Source organism: Dasypus novemcinctus, chromosome 2, assembly GCF_030445035.2.
Source record: "Dasypus novemcinctus isolate mDasNov1 chromosome 2, mDasNov1.1.hap2, whole genome shotgun sequence".
Lineage (NCBI taxonomy): Eukaryota > Metazoa > Chordata > Mammalia > Cingulata > Dasypodidae > Dasypus > Dasypus novemcinctus.
Window position 1 is genome coordinate 89,621,735 of NC_080674.1, and position 15,455 is coordinate 89,637,189.

The window sequence follows — 15,455 nt, forward strand, 5'->3', positions numbered from 1 at the left end:
TTGATTTCCAAAGATGTGAGCTAATCTAATAATCTTAGATTTGTTAAAAGAATGGAGATCTTTTCAAAGCATTGTGGTAGAGTTGCCTACTACTGGTACAGGCAGTAAGAGAGACCACCAATTGTATTTGCTGTAGTTTTATGGATATGTATACCTAAAAAAAAATAAGAAACAATATAAGTCGGTATATTTTTGATGTTATACTGGGCATTAAACATAGGTTTTCAATTGCTAAAAAGATTTTCAAGGAGAAGGGGGCAATTCCACAAATTTTGTAGCCTGACTGGGTTCTCAGGCAGAATTCAGATGGTATATGATTGTTTAGTGAAGATGACTTATAATTATAATCAAGAGCTAGTGATAAGCTGCCAGCCCAATGTCCTATATTGAAAGGCTGGTGGGGGATGAGTGTTAGAAGAGATGCATGCTAAAACTTTGTAGCTCTTCGAGAATAGGTTACATAAAACATGCTAGGGATTCATACATTGTGCCTTAGGGGAAGTATATACTTCCATGGTGTCTTCTAACTCTGAGGCTCTAAGTCTAAATAAAAGGAAAACTATTCGCAGGAAGGCCACCATAAGTAGTACTACATTACTCTCTTAAGCATTATGGAACTACTTCATTCTGGTCTTTTCAGTTCCTAACCTACTCTCTAGAATAGCTTATCAAGTCAATACCCACATTTCTTATCCTCCTCTAATGAATGGCATTCAATCTGTTTCCTTACTTATTCTTCTTTTCAGGACCTTTTAGGTATTGTATACCTCATTCATGATTGGCATTCTATACTCTAATGCAGTGTTTCTTTAAGTGTGCAACCGCACGGAGGGCTCCTTAAAACAGATTCCTGGGCCCTATCATCCAGCTTCTGATTCAGAGGGACTGAGGGTGCATTTCTAAGATCCTTGGAGATTGTTGGTCTGAAGCTACTTTTTGAGAACTATAGCTCTGGTAACTGTCCATCTTCACTCTCTAGGTGGTACACTTGATAAGAAGTGGTACACTGGATAAGAAGTAAGCATAATGTAACCCAGGATTGCTGTTTAGTCAAAAGTTTGCTTATCAATGATTTGTAAACAGGCCCACGCAAATTCTAAAGTATAGGAAATGTCTTGAGTGTACCTTGTCACTTCTTTAAGTTGCATATTCCTTTTTTTCTGGCTTCTATTACAACCTCCAGCCCCAGCGTGCTCCTATTATTGGTTTGCTCATTCTTTGCAGAGAAAATATCGATCTCAAAGATCAATATTCAATGGACTTCAATGTGGTATCCCTCTTGGGAGAATTTAAAAGCAAGAAAAATATATGAATGAAAAAGGGCAAGTTACCGCCACATATGTGGAAGCATATAATAAAATATAACTTGCACTGTGGGACCTACTTGATATTTGCCTTGTTGAAGTTCCTGTCATCCACATGTGCACCGTGGAGCATGCCCTAGTCTTCTGCACAAGAAGGACAAAAGTGTATTGATTACTATTGGCTATGGCAACTCTCCTTTTCACACACCCTCCTTAGTACCTAATAGGTAAACGGGTGTGTCTGTGTGAAATGGCAGGTTAAGAAAACATAACATATGCATGCCATGGTAGAGACATAAATTCAGTTGGTATTTCTACCAAAATTTCCCACCCTCCCTGCTGGTCCCCTTTATCTGTTTTCGTTTTCTCTTAAATTCTAGAACTTTTTTTTTTTTTTTAAGTTTGCAATATTTATATCATTCAACAAAAACGGAAAAATAAGAACAGTACTGCCTCGGCCTTCGCAGCCACCATCGGGCCCTTCCGAAGTTTGGTCTCTGCTCGGTTGGCAAGGGTCATTTTTCTACCCGTCAAGAAGCAAGGACCTGGCTCCTCCTCAACCTCCTTTGCCTTTACTCTACTCCTTCCTCTCTACAGCGAACTGGTTCCTCTCGCCTCCCCGATTATCACCGCCGCGTGCTCAAGTCCCTCCCCTCGGCTCCTCGGACCCCAGTGCGCCGCAGCGGCCAGGCGTCGCGCCGCCGTCCTAGCTGGCACAAGGCCCAACACAGGGCACCGGCCCACTGAACAAAGCCCTGGGAGGCACGCGCGCGGCACCGGGGACAACGACAAGAGAAGGGGCCAGGCTGCCACGGGCCGGGACCAGAGGAAGACAGCCAGCAAGGACGCGCGCGGCACGCTCCCGCCGCTTCCTTCCCTCCCGTCTTTTCTTTTCCTTCCTCCAGGCCCAGGACCCCGCCTCCCGCGCCGGGATCGCGCCTGCGTAGAAGCTGGCCTCGCCTCTCTCCGACCCCGCCCTTCCTTCCTCTCTCGGCCCCTCCTCCCTTGCCCCGCCTTTCTTTCTCTCTCTCTCGGGTTTCTCTAACAGCGAGTTCCAGGTTGCGAGCGGTTTAGTCGATTTCCCCGCTACCCCGCCCCCCTTTCTCCTCCTCTCCATACCCCTCCCATCTCAGCCCGGTGGAGGATGGAGCGGCTGCTGTGGCCCCAGCCCCAGCAGCGGCACCGGCGGTGGCTGCGGTGGGGGTGGCCGGAACTGGAGTGGTGAAGAGGCGGCGGCGGCGGTGGCTGAAGGAGCGGCAGCTGCCTCAGCCGCTTTCCTGTGCTTCCCTTCCTCTTTAGTGCAGTCAGGAAGTTTTTCGCTTCTGTGCATATGTATGTGTGCGTGAGTGTGTAAGGTGGCGGTTTGGGCAGCATTTGTGCAGGCGTTGGTTTTTTTGCCCACTTCGCTTCCCGTAACCCGGGCAGCGCCGGAGCCTGGGCTGTGGCCCGAGGAGGGGGCGCGGCGGTGGGCTCCCTCCTTTTGTTGTTGTTTCCTCCGCCTGGGGAGCTGAAGAGGGGACGCGCCTGGGTGGGGCGACTCGGAGCCCGGGCCTGGTGGCCCCCGGGGCTCCGGGGCGGGCAGGGTAGGGCAGAGTAGAGCGGGCTTCAACATGATGGCGGCCGAGGCCGGGAGTGAGGAGGGCGGCCCGGTGACCGCCGGGGCTGGAGGAGGCGGCGTGGTGGCGGGCTCCAGTGACTATCCTGCTGTGTGTCGGGTGAAGATACCGGCAGCCTTGCCTGCAGCAGCCACCCCCTATCCCGGACTGGTCGAGACCGGAATCGCCGGGACTCTGGGTGTCGGAGCCGCTTCGGGGTCAGGGTTCCTAGGAGTCGGTTCTGTGGCGGGAGTTTTGGGGGCAACCGGACTGACAGGAGGGGGTGCTGTAGCTGGCGTGGCTGGTGCTGCTGCTGGACCTGTTGGGGACATGGCTTTCACCAAGGGGACCATTTCGTTGCCTGCTGAGACCTTCGGAGGAGGCGGATTCCCTCCCCTGCCGCCCCCTCCTCAACTGCCCCCTTTGGGCGCGGGCCTGGGAACAGTGGACGAAGGTGACTCTCTGGATGGACCAGAGTACGAGGAGGAAGAGGTGGCCATCCCGCTGACCGCTCCTCCAACTAACCAGTAAGTCCGAACTGCTACGTAGGAACAAGGGAAGCTAGCTCGGGGAATGAAGTGGGGAATGCAGGAGGACACCTACTTTGCTCTTTCAGCTGTGATTTGTTTTGGAAGAAAAAAAAAGTTTTGACGCTTCAATTTCCCTGTGAGGAGATTTAATCTGATCACTCATCTTCCCTACTTCCCTACAGGCATGCTCCCTGGCGTCTTCGTATATTTATTGCTCCCCTGGGAAGATGTAAAGTTTTTTAAGATGGGAAGCTTGAGAAAATGTGTTCATCCAGTGAGACCGGGACATAGTTCTGCCCTTCCAAATTCAGGAGGTGTCCTGGGGTTCAGCTGAGCTTACAGCTACCAAGGCAGTCTTTGTCTTTATTAACCTGCGTGTGTGTTATCCTCTGAAGCCGGATGATTAGTGGGAATCTTTGAATACAGTTATTTAAGTGCGCATTGGATTAACATCATTTGAAAACTGCATAGGTCAGAATGCTTTCTTTTTGTTGCACTGCCAGTCCCAACCTTTGTCTATTGAAAACATGGTAATAAAGAAAAGTCTTTGAATCACTTAGGAAAACTTGTGTCAGAGAGTTCTGTGAATTAGGTGTGGTTAAGGGTCCACACTCCAACAGTGTCTGTAACTTGTGTAGAATTGGTATTTATTAATTAGTGTAATTATTTCATAGTTGAATAAGTGCAATGTTGAAGCAAAACAAAATTAATGGTGCTTCCCTTTGACACTTTGTTGATGGCCAGTAAAGTATTCTATTTGAAAATTGGTTTGACAGTCTCCTGCAGAAGGTATAGGACAAATGACTTTTTAAAACGTTATATCCTCCCTTACTTGCTCCTTTAATAAGTAAACTTAGGTATGTATTTAGAAAAATGAATCTTGATGAGAGGAAAATATTGAGATGGGAAGTAGTAACAGGCAAAACTTGTTTTATAGACCCCTGACATTAGTCTTAATTGACACTTAGAATTTCAACAAAACTTGGTGAGTATTAAAAGGAGAAAAGATTTGATTCGTATGTTGATAACCATTCTCCACAGTTGAAAGTGTTTGTGGGTAAGCTTCTTTAGAGGATCTAGAAAGGACTTTAATTAGGAAAAGATTCTGAATACTAATCCACATTTTGACTTCACGCTAAATCTTCTGATGTTTAAGGTGGAAAAGTAAAGTTGGACTTTTATGCCATAGTATTGGGATGTTGTGTGCCCTTTATATTATTTAAATCAAAGTTCAGTTCTTTTAGTCATTTTATTTCAACTTATCAATCCTGCCTACATATTGTAGACTTTCCTAAGGGTATTAAAATTTCCCTTTTTACAGGACTGCTTGCAATCCTTCAGTCTTTATTGAAAAAAAATACCAGTCAGTTAAATATGTGTGTCCACTAAGTACTTAGCACTGTAGTTACAATAAACAAAGTGCAACTTTTCATACTGCAAGAATCTAAAGAATCTAGTCTTATGCCATTTCACAACTGAATTTAATTAGGCATATTTACAATATTGTAGTTCTAAATTTTTAATAAGCATAAGAGTATTTACTAATAAACATGACATATGTTTGTGAGAAGTCCATTGTGAGATTTCTATCATTATCATATACATTTGGGAATAAAAATATTTGTATGGCTATGTATATGAGAATTTTTCTTGTATCCCGTTTCTAGTTTGTTTTTAAAATTTGCTACTGAGAAGTACAAATTTCCTTTTTTCTTTATCTTAGATATCAACTCAGAATCACTGGAGGCAATAAAGTGTAGTGGTTAAACGTGCAAATTCTGAAGGTAGACAAGATGTGGGTTGGAATCCTGACTGCCACTTACTAGCTGTGTGATCTTGGAAAGGTCAGTTTCCCCATTTGTAGAATGGGGATAATAATGGTACCTCCACCATATGGTCATTTTGGAGATTTAATGAGAAACCTGAAATTATTCAGCACAGTGCTTGGCACATAGTAAGTGTTCAATAAATAATTCCCCCAAATAACAGTAGTATAATAGAATCATTAAATTGCCTATTAATTCTTTTGGTAGGGAATCCCTTATAAATAGCTATTTTAAAGACTGTCTTAAGGTCCAAAGGCATGTTTACTATGATTATTTATATTAAAATTTTTATTTTAACTTTGTAAAGGTTTCCAGGAGTAGGTTAAGCGATTTTAGAGGTGAAATTCAACTGTTTTTTAAATAAATTCTTATTATTAAATGGGAGAAGGAAAAAGTCTTAACTTGGTTAAATAATGTCAAATCTTTTATATAAGTATTGAAGAAAGGTTTTTGGACTAAATTAATATTTGATTAATACAGATAACATTAGCTATTGATAGCATAGTATTACGGAGGTTCAGATCACAGATTTGAGTCCATAAGTGGTTTGTTAGACTAAGGTTCCCTTGTCACAGAATTCAACTTTGTATCCAGTTGGTTTTGTGCTGTTGCTCACTAGAGTCAAGCGTACTAAGTTTTATTTTTACTTTATTTTGTACATTTAATAATTGAAAATATAAACTAAAAACGAAAACACAGTTGAATAAGAATATACATTTCTCAATTAAATTTACTGGATACATATATTTTATTTATGTTTTTAATCATACAGTGTGTTACACATTATATATGGTTTATAGTAACACAGTCATTATAGTATTTGTCCTTTTGTGTCTGGCTTGCTTCACTCAACATAATGCCCTCCAGATTCATCCATGTTGCCATATGCTTTGACTTCATTTCTTCTTACAGCTGCATAATATTCCATCGTGTGAATACACCACAGTTTATCTGTTCATCAGTTGATGGACACCTGGGTTGTTTCTATCTTTTGGCAGTCGTGAATAATGTTGCTGTGAACATTGGTGTGCAGATGTCTGATTGCTTTACTGCTCTCAGTTCTTCTAGGAATATATACGCAGTAGTGTATTGCCTGGTCACGTGGCAAGTCTGTATTAAGTTTCTTTACGAACTGCCAAACAGTAGTCTACAGTGGGTGTATCATTCTGCATTCCCTCCAACAGTGAGTAAGTGCTCCTGTCTCCACATTCTCTCCAGCACTTGTATTCTCTGTCTTGTTAATAGTGGCGGTTCTGATAGGTGTGAAATGATATCTCATTGTATTTTGATTTGCATTTCCCTAATGTTAGTGATGTTGAGCATTTTTTACATGTTTTTTTTTGCCATTTGTATTTCTTCTTTGGACAAATGTCTATTCAGGTCTTTTGCCCATCTTTTAATTGTGTCATTTGTCTTTTTGTACAGTTGTAACTTCTCTTTATATATCCTTTTTTAACCAAATTTTAAGAAAATATTTTTAAAAGAAAAAAATTCTCATCTTGTTTCCTGCTATGAAAGCTTCTGTATCTAACTGAATACATAAACTGCTAACAAATTTCATTTTTAATAGAGATAAGGTTAAATTAGAGGGGTTTATCACTGGCATTTCCTGTAATTTTACTGAGTTGCTTTTCACAGTCCTCATTATTTCTTTCTGTCTTCCATAAGGGTTAGGTGGTGATAAAGGAGTATTGTTTTCCCAGTTCCCCTTCAACTATATGGAGAGATTTTTAAAACTGAGGTTGCCGTTGCAGGTGGTTCTTGGGCTTAGTACTGTAGTTACAGTAAATATAAGTAGTTATCTATAACTTGGTTTATACTATATTTAGAACATTTAGTAATTAGTTGCCCACCATTTAAAAATAGAGTGATTTCACATGTAAGAAACCTGGATTTTAGCATCTCTTGAAAGATCATAGGACGTTGCCATACCTGGTGGACTTTTCTGCATGACAGTAGGTTGCTAGAGCTGAGTAGCAGTCATCCCTTTTAGGAGGGTTCTGAGCTATCCAGTGTGCTGTCATCTATACCAGGCCTGAATTCTGGCCTGAAGAATACCCAAAATGGTACCTTTGGGGGGAAAGATAATAATTATTAAGAATAATGACTTTTACTGTTGACATTTCTTGGTTGCCTACTATGTATTGCTTTACATGTATTATTTCTAAGAAATACGTTATCTACTGCTATAGATATGTTATCTTGTGCTCCAAAACTTAGTTGCTAAAACAACAACATTCGTTTATTTTCTCATGATTCTGCAATTTGGGGAACGAAAATGGGGACTGCTCCATGCATCATCTGTTGGTTGTAACTTCAAAGGTAACTTCTTAACTTAAAAGTAAGTCTTAGAGTTGGGATGACTGGAATAGCTGGTGGATAGTGGGGCATCTCTTTCCCCACCAGGTAACCTCTCCATAGCTCAGGTATCTTCACAGTATGGTGATGGGGTTCCAAGAGGCATGAAAGTAACATATTACCACATGGATCATTCATTTACGTGTAATACCAGAAAATATTAGTGTAGAAGTAATTGAGGGAGTTTGGGGTGGGAGAAGGGGCAAATACAAGCTCTTCCCTTAGGTCCAGTATGTTAAGTTGCCTTTCATTATATGAGTCAGATATTCCCACAATGACTACCATTATTTAATTTAAACAAAAAATTGTTAATATGGGTGTTGGTTTTGGTTCATTGATTAAATATGTAGGAATTGAATGATAGGTGTGTTATCTCGAAATGACCTGCAATACACTTCAGTTGGTTGCTAAGTTAAAAATATTGTTACTAGATATAACTTACTGATAACTTTTTCTTATATCTAATCACATCTCAACAATATTTGGGGTATGGTTTTAGATATTTTAGTGATTACATGATTGAATGTGTGAAACACTGAACATGCTGGGGGACAGAAGAAACACAAAAGACAGAGACCATGTATTTTCTAATCATTTACCATACGTCCAGTGCTTTACATAGATTATCTTTTAATTCTCAAAACTACTTTTAATTTTATTGTTGAGAAAGCAGAGTGATATAACTGGAATTCTTATGTACATGCTATGATTTTTGTATGCCTTACACACACACATATGTATTTGTGCACCCTCACAAAAGTTAATAGACTTAAAGGTTGGCCAGTCATTGGGTAAGGCTGCATCTTTAAAAATGGCTTTGGATGATTTTGGAGCAGGTTGAATAAAAATTTACTGCTTGGGCAATAGGGTTCTTATTCTTGAAATTCTTACTTTTTACTCTAGAGAAGAAAAACTTACCTTTTTACTTTACTTTCTTTCTTCATGAGTCAGCAACTCCTATTGGACCTCATTTGGCTATACCTGTGTTGAATACATGTCTGATTATTATAGTGTGAAAAGCATCTTGTGCCTGACTATGGTAGCCTTGGAAAATCCTAGAGGTGACACAGCTACTTCAACAAATTTTTTGTATTCCTGTGTTTATTTATTGTTTTAACTTTCACTGTTACTTTTAACAATTCTTTTTCTCTAATATAGCTGTCTCAAGCTAAGAGAAAGACTTAGAGATCCCTTTCAATTCTTTGTCATCTTCATAAATATACTCATTAGACTGGGTTTATATTAAAGACATGTTATAATAGAACATATTCTTCTCTCTGTGTTTACCTAAATATTGGTCTAGCTATCTGGTTTTTAAATTCAGTATTTTATTGATTGATTGATTGATTGATTGAGGTACACAGGGCTGGAGATTGAACACAGGGCTATATTAACTCCCTTAAATGTTTTATTTTGAGATAATTGTAGATTCACATACATAAAAAACAATACATTTTTACCCAATGGTAACATCTTACATAATCGTCACAATAAGAAAATTGACATTGATACACTCTACCTATCTTATTCAGATTTAAACAGTTTTACATATACCCATTTGTATGGGTGCATATGTGGTGTCTAATTTTGTGCAAATTTATTATTTGTATAGATTTGTGCACTCATGGCTATGGTAAAGATACAAACTAGTTTTATCACTGCTGGTATTCCTGTGTTGCCCTTTTATGACCCTTCTTCATCATCCTCACCCCTAACCCCTGGCAATGAATAATCTGTTCTCCATTTTGTCCTTTCAAGAAAGTTACATAAATGGAATTACACGGTATGTGATCTTCTGGGATTTGCATTTATTTCTCAGCATAATACCTTTAATATTCATCCAAGTTTTTGCATGTTACCAGTGGTTTGTTCCTTTTCCTTGCTGAGTAGTATTTCATGGTATGGATGTATTACAGTTTGTTTAACCATTCAGCTATTGAGAGATTATTTGGGCTTTTAAGTAAAAAGCTGCTGTGAACATTCATGTATATTTTTCTGTGAATATAAATTTCCACTTCTGTTGGATAAATGCCCAAGGGTGCAGTTGCTGAGTTGTATGGTAATTGCATGCTCAGTTTTATAAGAGCCTGACAGTCTGTTTTCCAGAGTAGCTTTGTCCTTTTACATTCCCACTAGCAGTGTATGAGTGATCCAAATCTGTATCTATGCCAGCATTTGATGGTGGTAACATTTTTAATTTTAGCCATTCTGCTAGATGTATAGTTGTAGTTTTAGTTTGTATTTCCCTCATGACTGGCGATGTTGAAAATCTTTTCATGTGCTCATTTGCCAGCTTTATATCCTCTTTGGTGAAATGTCCGTTCATGACTATTGCACATTTTCCAGTAGGATTTTTGAAAAATTATTGTTAGGTTCATGAGAGTTCTCTATATATTCTAAATAAAGTCCTTTGCTGGATATATTGCTTGCAAATTTTCTCCCAGTCCGTAGTTTGTCTTTTCATCCTTTTAACAGGGTCTTTCACAGAGCAAAATTTTCACTTTTGTTGAGTCTAATTTATTGGTTTTCCTTTTATGGATTTTACTTTTAGAAACAAGTCTAAGAACTCTTTGCCTAGACCAGGGGTTCTTAATCGGGGAACCATGAACTCCCAAGGGATCCGTGGAAAGATTTCAGGGAGTCTGTGAGCTTAAATTGAAAAAAATCAACTTATTTTCTTTATTTTCTCTCCTCTGATGTTGAGTGTCACAAAACTTCCTGTCGTTACATTCTGAAAAGGGGTCTGTGGTTTTTACCTGACTAGCACAGGGGTCCGTGGAGCAAAAAATGGTTAAAAACTCCTGGCCTAGGCCTAGGTCCCAAAGATTTTCTGTTTTTTTTTTCCCCCTAAATGGTTTATAGTTTTACATTTTACAATTGGGCCTGTCATTTATTTTGAATTAATTTTTATAAAAGGTATGAGATTTAAATAAAGGTTCATTGTTTCACTTATAGATATCCAATTATTCCAGCATCATTTTTGAAAAGAAAAGTGTGGTTCCTTTATCGAGTTGTTTTTGTACAAAAATCAGTTGGGAATATTTGTATGGGTCTACTTCTGGATTCTCTGTTCTTTTCCGTTGATCTGTTTGTCTACATCTGCCAGTACCATGCTTTTTTTAAAATATTTTTTTCTTTTTTAATAAAATATTTTTTTATTTATCTATTTCTCTCCACCCTCTTGTTCTTGTTTTTTTTTTTTAATTTGCTGAGTCTTTTTGTCTTCCTTGTTTCTCTAGGCACTGGAAGCTGAACCCGGGACCTTTGATGTGAGAGGGAGGTGTCTAATTGCTTGAGCCACCTCTGCTCCTTGCTTTTTTGTGTATCTCATTCTGTTTTTCCTCCCCACATCTCTTGTTGAGTCATCTTGTTGCGTCAGCTCACTATCCTCTTTAGGAGGCATCAGGAACCTCTGCTCCCTGCTTTTCTTATGTCTCCCATTATATTCTTTTCTTGATGTGTGTCGTTGTGTCAGCTTGCTGCTCCTGCTTGTTGTACCAGCTTGCTGTTTTCCTTAGGAGGCACTGGGATCCAAACCAGTGATCTCCTTTGTTGTAGGTGGAAGCCCTGTTGGCTGAGCCAAATCTGCTTCCCTGTACTTTTTATTATTGTAGCTATATAGTAAGTTTTAATATCAGGTCAAGTGATTTCTCCCACTTTATTCTTTTCCAAGGTGATTTTGGCTATTCTGGTGCTTGTGCCTTTTTTATATACAAATTTTAGAACAACCTTGTCCATGTGGACGAAAACTTGGCTGGAATTTTCATAAGAATTAGATTAAACTTAGATCAGTTTTGGGAGAATTGCCATCTTTACTAAATTGACATAGTATCTGCCTCCATTTATTTAGGTCTTCTTTAGTTGTTTAGTAAGTACCTTGTAATTTTCAGTATTGTAGATCCTGTATATCTTTTGGTAGATTTATGCCTAAGTTTGTTTGTTTGTTTTTACCTGCCCTTTCGTTGATTTTGTAAACGGTCCTGTTTAAAGGTTTATTTATTCATTTCTCACCTCGCCCACCCCTTGGTGTCTCCTGTTTGTGTCCATTCGCTGTGTGTTGTGTGTGTGCTTGTCTTCTCTTTAGGTGGCACCAGAAACCAATCCTGGGACCTTCTGGAGTGGGAGAGAGGTACTCGGTCTCTTGTGTCACCTCATCTCCCTGGTCTGTTGTGTCTCTTATTGTCTCACCTCTGTGTCTCTTTTTGTTGTGTCATCTTGCTGCAGCAGCTTGCCGCATGGGCCAGTTTGCCTTCACCAGGAGGCCTGGAGAATCGAATCCTGGACCTCTGATGTGTATATGGGAGCCCAATCACTTGAGCCACATCCACTTCCTGGTATTGTGTTTTTAATTTCAGATTACACATATTCCTTGTTTAGTACATAGAAACAAGATGAGGTGGGGTGTTTTGGTTTTTTTTTTTTTGGTCAATTCTTTGACACTTATTTTTTCCCCTACTTAGCCAATAATGTCACCTGCAAAGAAGGTCAGTTTTATTTTTTTCTTTCCAAACTATGTGTTTTTTTTCCCCCTTTATCTTAGTGTATTGACTAGAATTTCCCAGACTATATTAAGTAAGAGTGGTGAGAGCAGACATCCTTGACTTGTTCCTGATCTTAGATGGAACGTATTCAGTGCTTTCATCGTTAATTAGGATTTTAACTGTAGCTTTTTTTTTTAATGCTCTTATTAAATTGAAATAGGTCACTTCTCTTTCTTTTTTACTGTTTTTTTTTTTTGAGTGGGTGTTGGATTTTGTAAAATACTTTGTCAATTCATATGATCATATGATTTTTTTTTTCTTTAACCTGTTGGTATGTTGGATTACATTGATTTTCACATGTCAAACCAGCTTTGCATACCTGGAATAAATCCCACTTGTTCATGGTATATAATTTTTTTTTCCAAAGTGAGAAAGAGTTTATTGCCAGTACATAGCAAGGAAGTCAGAGGACTAAAAATCTCCCTCCCTGAGTTTGAGGAGTCTTTGGTTTTTTTGGATTCAAATAGAGAGGGTAGAGTTATCATTATAATGGCAAGTATACACAAGGGTGAACCTAGTTTGAAATAATCATAAACAAAAGTAAGATCCGACCAGAATAACCACTTTTATGATTCTTTTTAAATACTGCTGAATTCAGGTTGCTAATATTATGTTGAGAATTTTGTGTATAAGTTAATGAAAGTAATGGTTGTAGTTTTCTTTTCTTGTGCTGTCTTTGTTTTTTTGTATGTGGATAATATTGACCTCATAGTATGAGATGGAAAGTGTCTCCTACTTTCTGGAAAAGTTCGTGGAGTATTGGTATTAATTCTTTTTTTAAATTAAAGATGGGTAAATATTAGATTCTACTAGGTTCTTGGCTATGTTGTAGAAAAGAATTTAAGAACACGCCAGTTTAGTTAGGCCAGTAAAAAGAATTTATTGGGAAATGGGGGGAAAGAACAGAGCTTGCTGAGAAATGGGAAAGACAGAAATAAGCACTGAGATTTGATGCTGGCTCCTCTAGGCAGAGAGAGTGAGCTCAGCCTTGTTTGAGTACCTTTTAAACTATTAATTATTCCTTCCCCTTGCTAATACTAAGGGGTGGGGCCCCAGCTGTTACTGGTTACCCCACCTGTAGTGTGGGCCAATGGTGAAGACTCTTTGGAATATCCAGGGCCAGGGGGAGGTCCTGGAAATAGAAACTGGGACCTCAAGATTAAACTCAAGGTCTCAGTGAGGTCTTGCAGTCATATTGTCTGTCAGCCATGTTGTGGCTTCGCCTTATTTCCCTGGCTAATCTGCCTTAAAATATTTGGTGGAATTCTCCATTGAAATAATCTGGGCCTAGAATTTTACTTTTGGAGCTTTTACATTATGAATTCATTTCTTTAATGGTTATCAAGCTGTACATATTTTATCTTGGTTGGAGTTTTGGAAGTATGTGGTGATAAATTTGTTCATTTCCTTTAAATTGTTGAGTTTATGAGCATCAACCTATCGTGTTATTCCTTTGTTATTCTATTAATGGCTGTAGTATATTCAGTGATTCTTACTGTTTCATTTCTGATATTGGTGGTTTGTATCTTCTTTCCTTTTGCTTTGTCAGCCTTGCTAGAGGTTTGCCAGTTTTGTAATTTTTTTTGAAGAACAACTAGCTTCTTGTTTCTTTGATTTTCTGTTTCCTCTTTTCAATTTCATTTATTTCTGCCCTTATTTTTACTATTTTCTTCCTACTGTTTGTTTTGAATTTATTTTGCCTTTTTTTAAAAAAAAGCTTCTTGAGGTAGGAACTTTACAGTTACTGATTTTAGAGCAAGGATTCCAGTATCTCTGCATCCTCTCCAACACTTGTTATTTTCTTTTTTTTTTTCCCCTTTTTTTTGTACTAGCCATCCTAGTAAGTGTAAAGTGGTTTCTATTTCTGGTTTTGATTTGCCTTTCCCTGGTCATTCATTATGTTGAATATTATTTTGTATGGTTGTTGGCCATTTGTATGTGTTCCTTAGAGAAATATCTCTTCAAGTCCTTTGAACATTTTTTAAAAAATTGAGTTTTGTTTTCCTTTTGAGTTGTAGCAGTTTATGTATTTTGGATATTAAACCCTTCAATGTATAATTTGCATCTCTTTTTTTCCCATTCTGTGGGTTGTCTCCACTTTTTAGTTAATATCCTTTGATGCACAGTAGTTTTTAGTTTTGATGAAGTCCAGTTTATTTAATTTTTTTCTCTTGTTGCTTGTGCTTTTGTTATCATCCAATCCATTGCCAAATGTGAGATCATGAAGCTCTCCCCTGTGGTTTTGTCCCTAAATGTGAGTTAGATTTTGTATATGGTATATGGTATGGGTCCAACTTCAGTTTTTTGCAGGTGGTCATCTAATTTTTTGAGCAGCATTTGTTGAAGAAACTCTTCTTTCTCTTATTTAATTTGCTTATTAACACCTTTTTTGCAAATCGGGTGGCCATAGATGGAGGGATTCCTTCCAAGACTCGCATGTCTGTTCTGTTAGTCTCTATGTCTGTCCTTATTCCAGCATCACAATGTTGTTTTTTTTTTTTTTAAGATTTTATTTATTTATTTATTTCTCTCCACCCCCTCGTTGTTTTACAATTGCTGTGTCTCTTCATTTTCTTTGTTTCTTTAGGAGATACCGGGAACTGAACCTGGGACCTCCAATGTGGGAAGGAGGCACCTAATCACTTAAGCCACCTCTGTTCCCTGCTTGGTTGTGTCTCGGTATGTTTTCCTTCTTGTGTCTCTTGTTGCATCATCTTGTTGCATCAGCTTGCAGTGCCTGCCTGTCGCGCCAGCTGGCTGTCTTCTTTAGAAGGCACCAGTAACTGAACCACAGACCTCCCTTGTGGTAGGTGGGAGCTCAGTTGCTTGAGCCACGTCCACTTCCCACTACCCTGGGTTTTTTTTTTTTTTTTTTTTTTTTGTGGCTTTGTAGTAAGTTGAAATCAGCAAGTGTGAGACCTCAGACTTTGTTATTTTCAATATCTTATTGGCTATTCTTGGCCCTTGTGATTTCATATGAATTTGAAGATTGGCTTTTCTCCTTTTGCCAAAAAGGCCTCTGGAATTTTGATAGGGATTTGTTTAATCTGTAGATGGATTTGGATAGAATCAACATCTTAATAATACTGTCTTCCTATCCATGAATATGAGGTGTTTTATCATTTACTTAAGTCTTCTTTCAGCACTGTTTTCAGGTTTTCAATGTAAAAGCCTTTCACCTCCTTGGTTGAATTTATTCTTAGGTTTTGTCCTTTTAGATGGTATTTAAATGGAATTGTTTTCTTTTTTCTTTTTTTAAATCATTCTTTTTTTCCTTTCCCTCCCCTCCCCCACTCTGCTG

The 15,455-nt window shown here is 38.9% G+C and overlaps 1 protein-coding gene across 2 annotated transcripts in view; it reads left to right on the forward strand.

Annotated features, from left to right (window-relative positions):
- Positions 1-1,932: 1,932 nt before the first annotated feature.
- Positions 1,933-15,455, forward strand: part of RASA1 (RAS p21 protein activator 1) — a 105,496-nt gene continuing 91,973 nt past the window's right edge. Inside the window, exon 1 of one of the 2 annotated variants that reach the window (XM_004470611.4) lies at positions 1,933-3,426. In XM_004470611.4, the coding sequence (XP_004470668.1) occupies positions 2,915-3,426 (512 nt within the window). In that variant the 5' untranslated portion in view covers positions 1,933-2,914. The remainder of the gene's footprint in view (positions 3,427-15,455) is intronic. The other variant, XM_058275695.2, reaches the window with a different exon arrangement.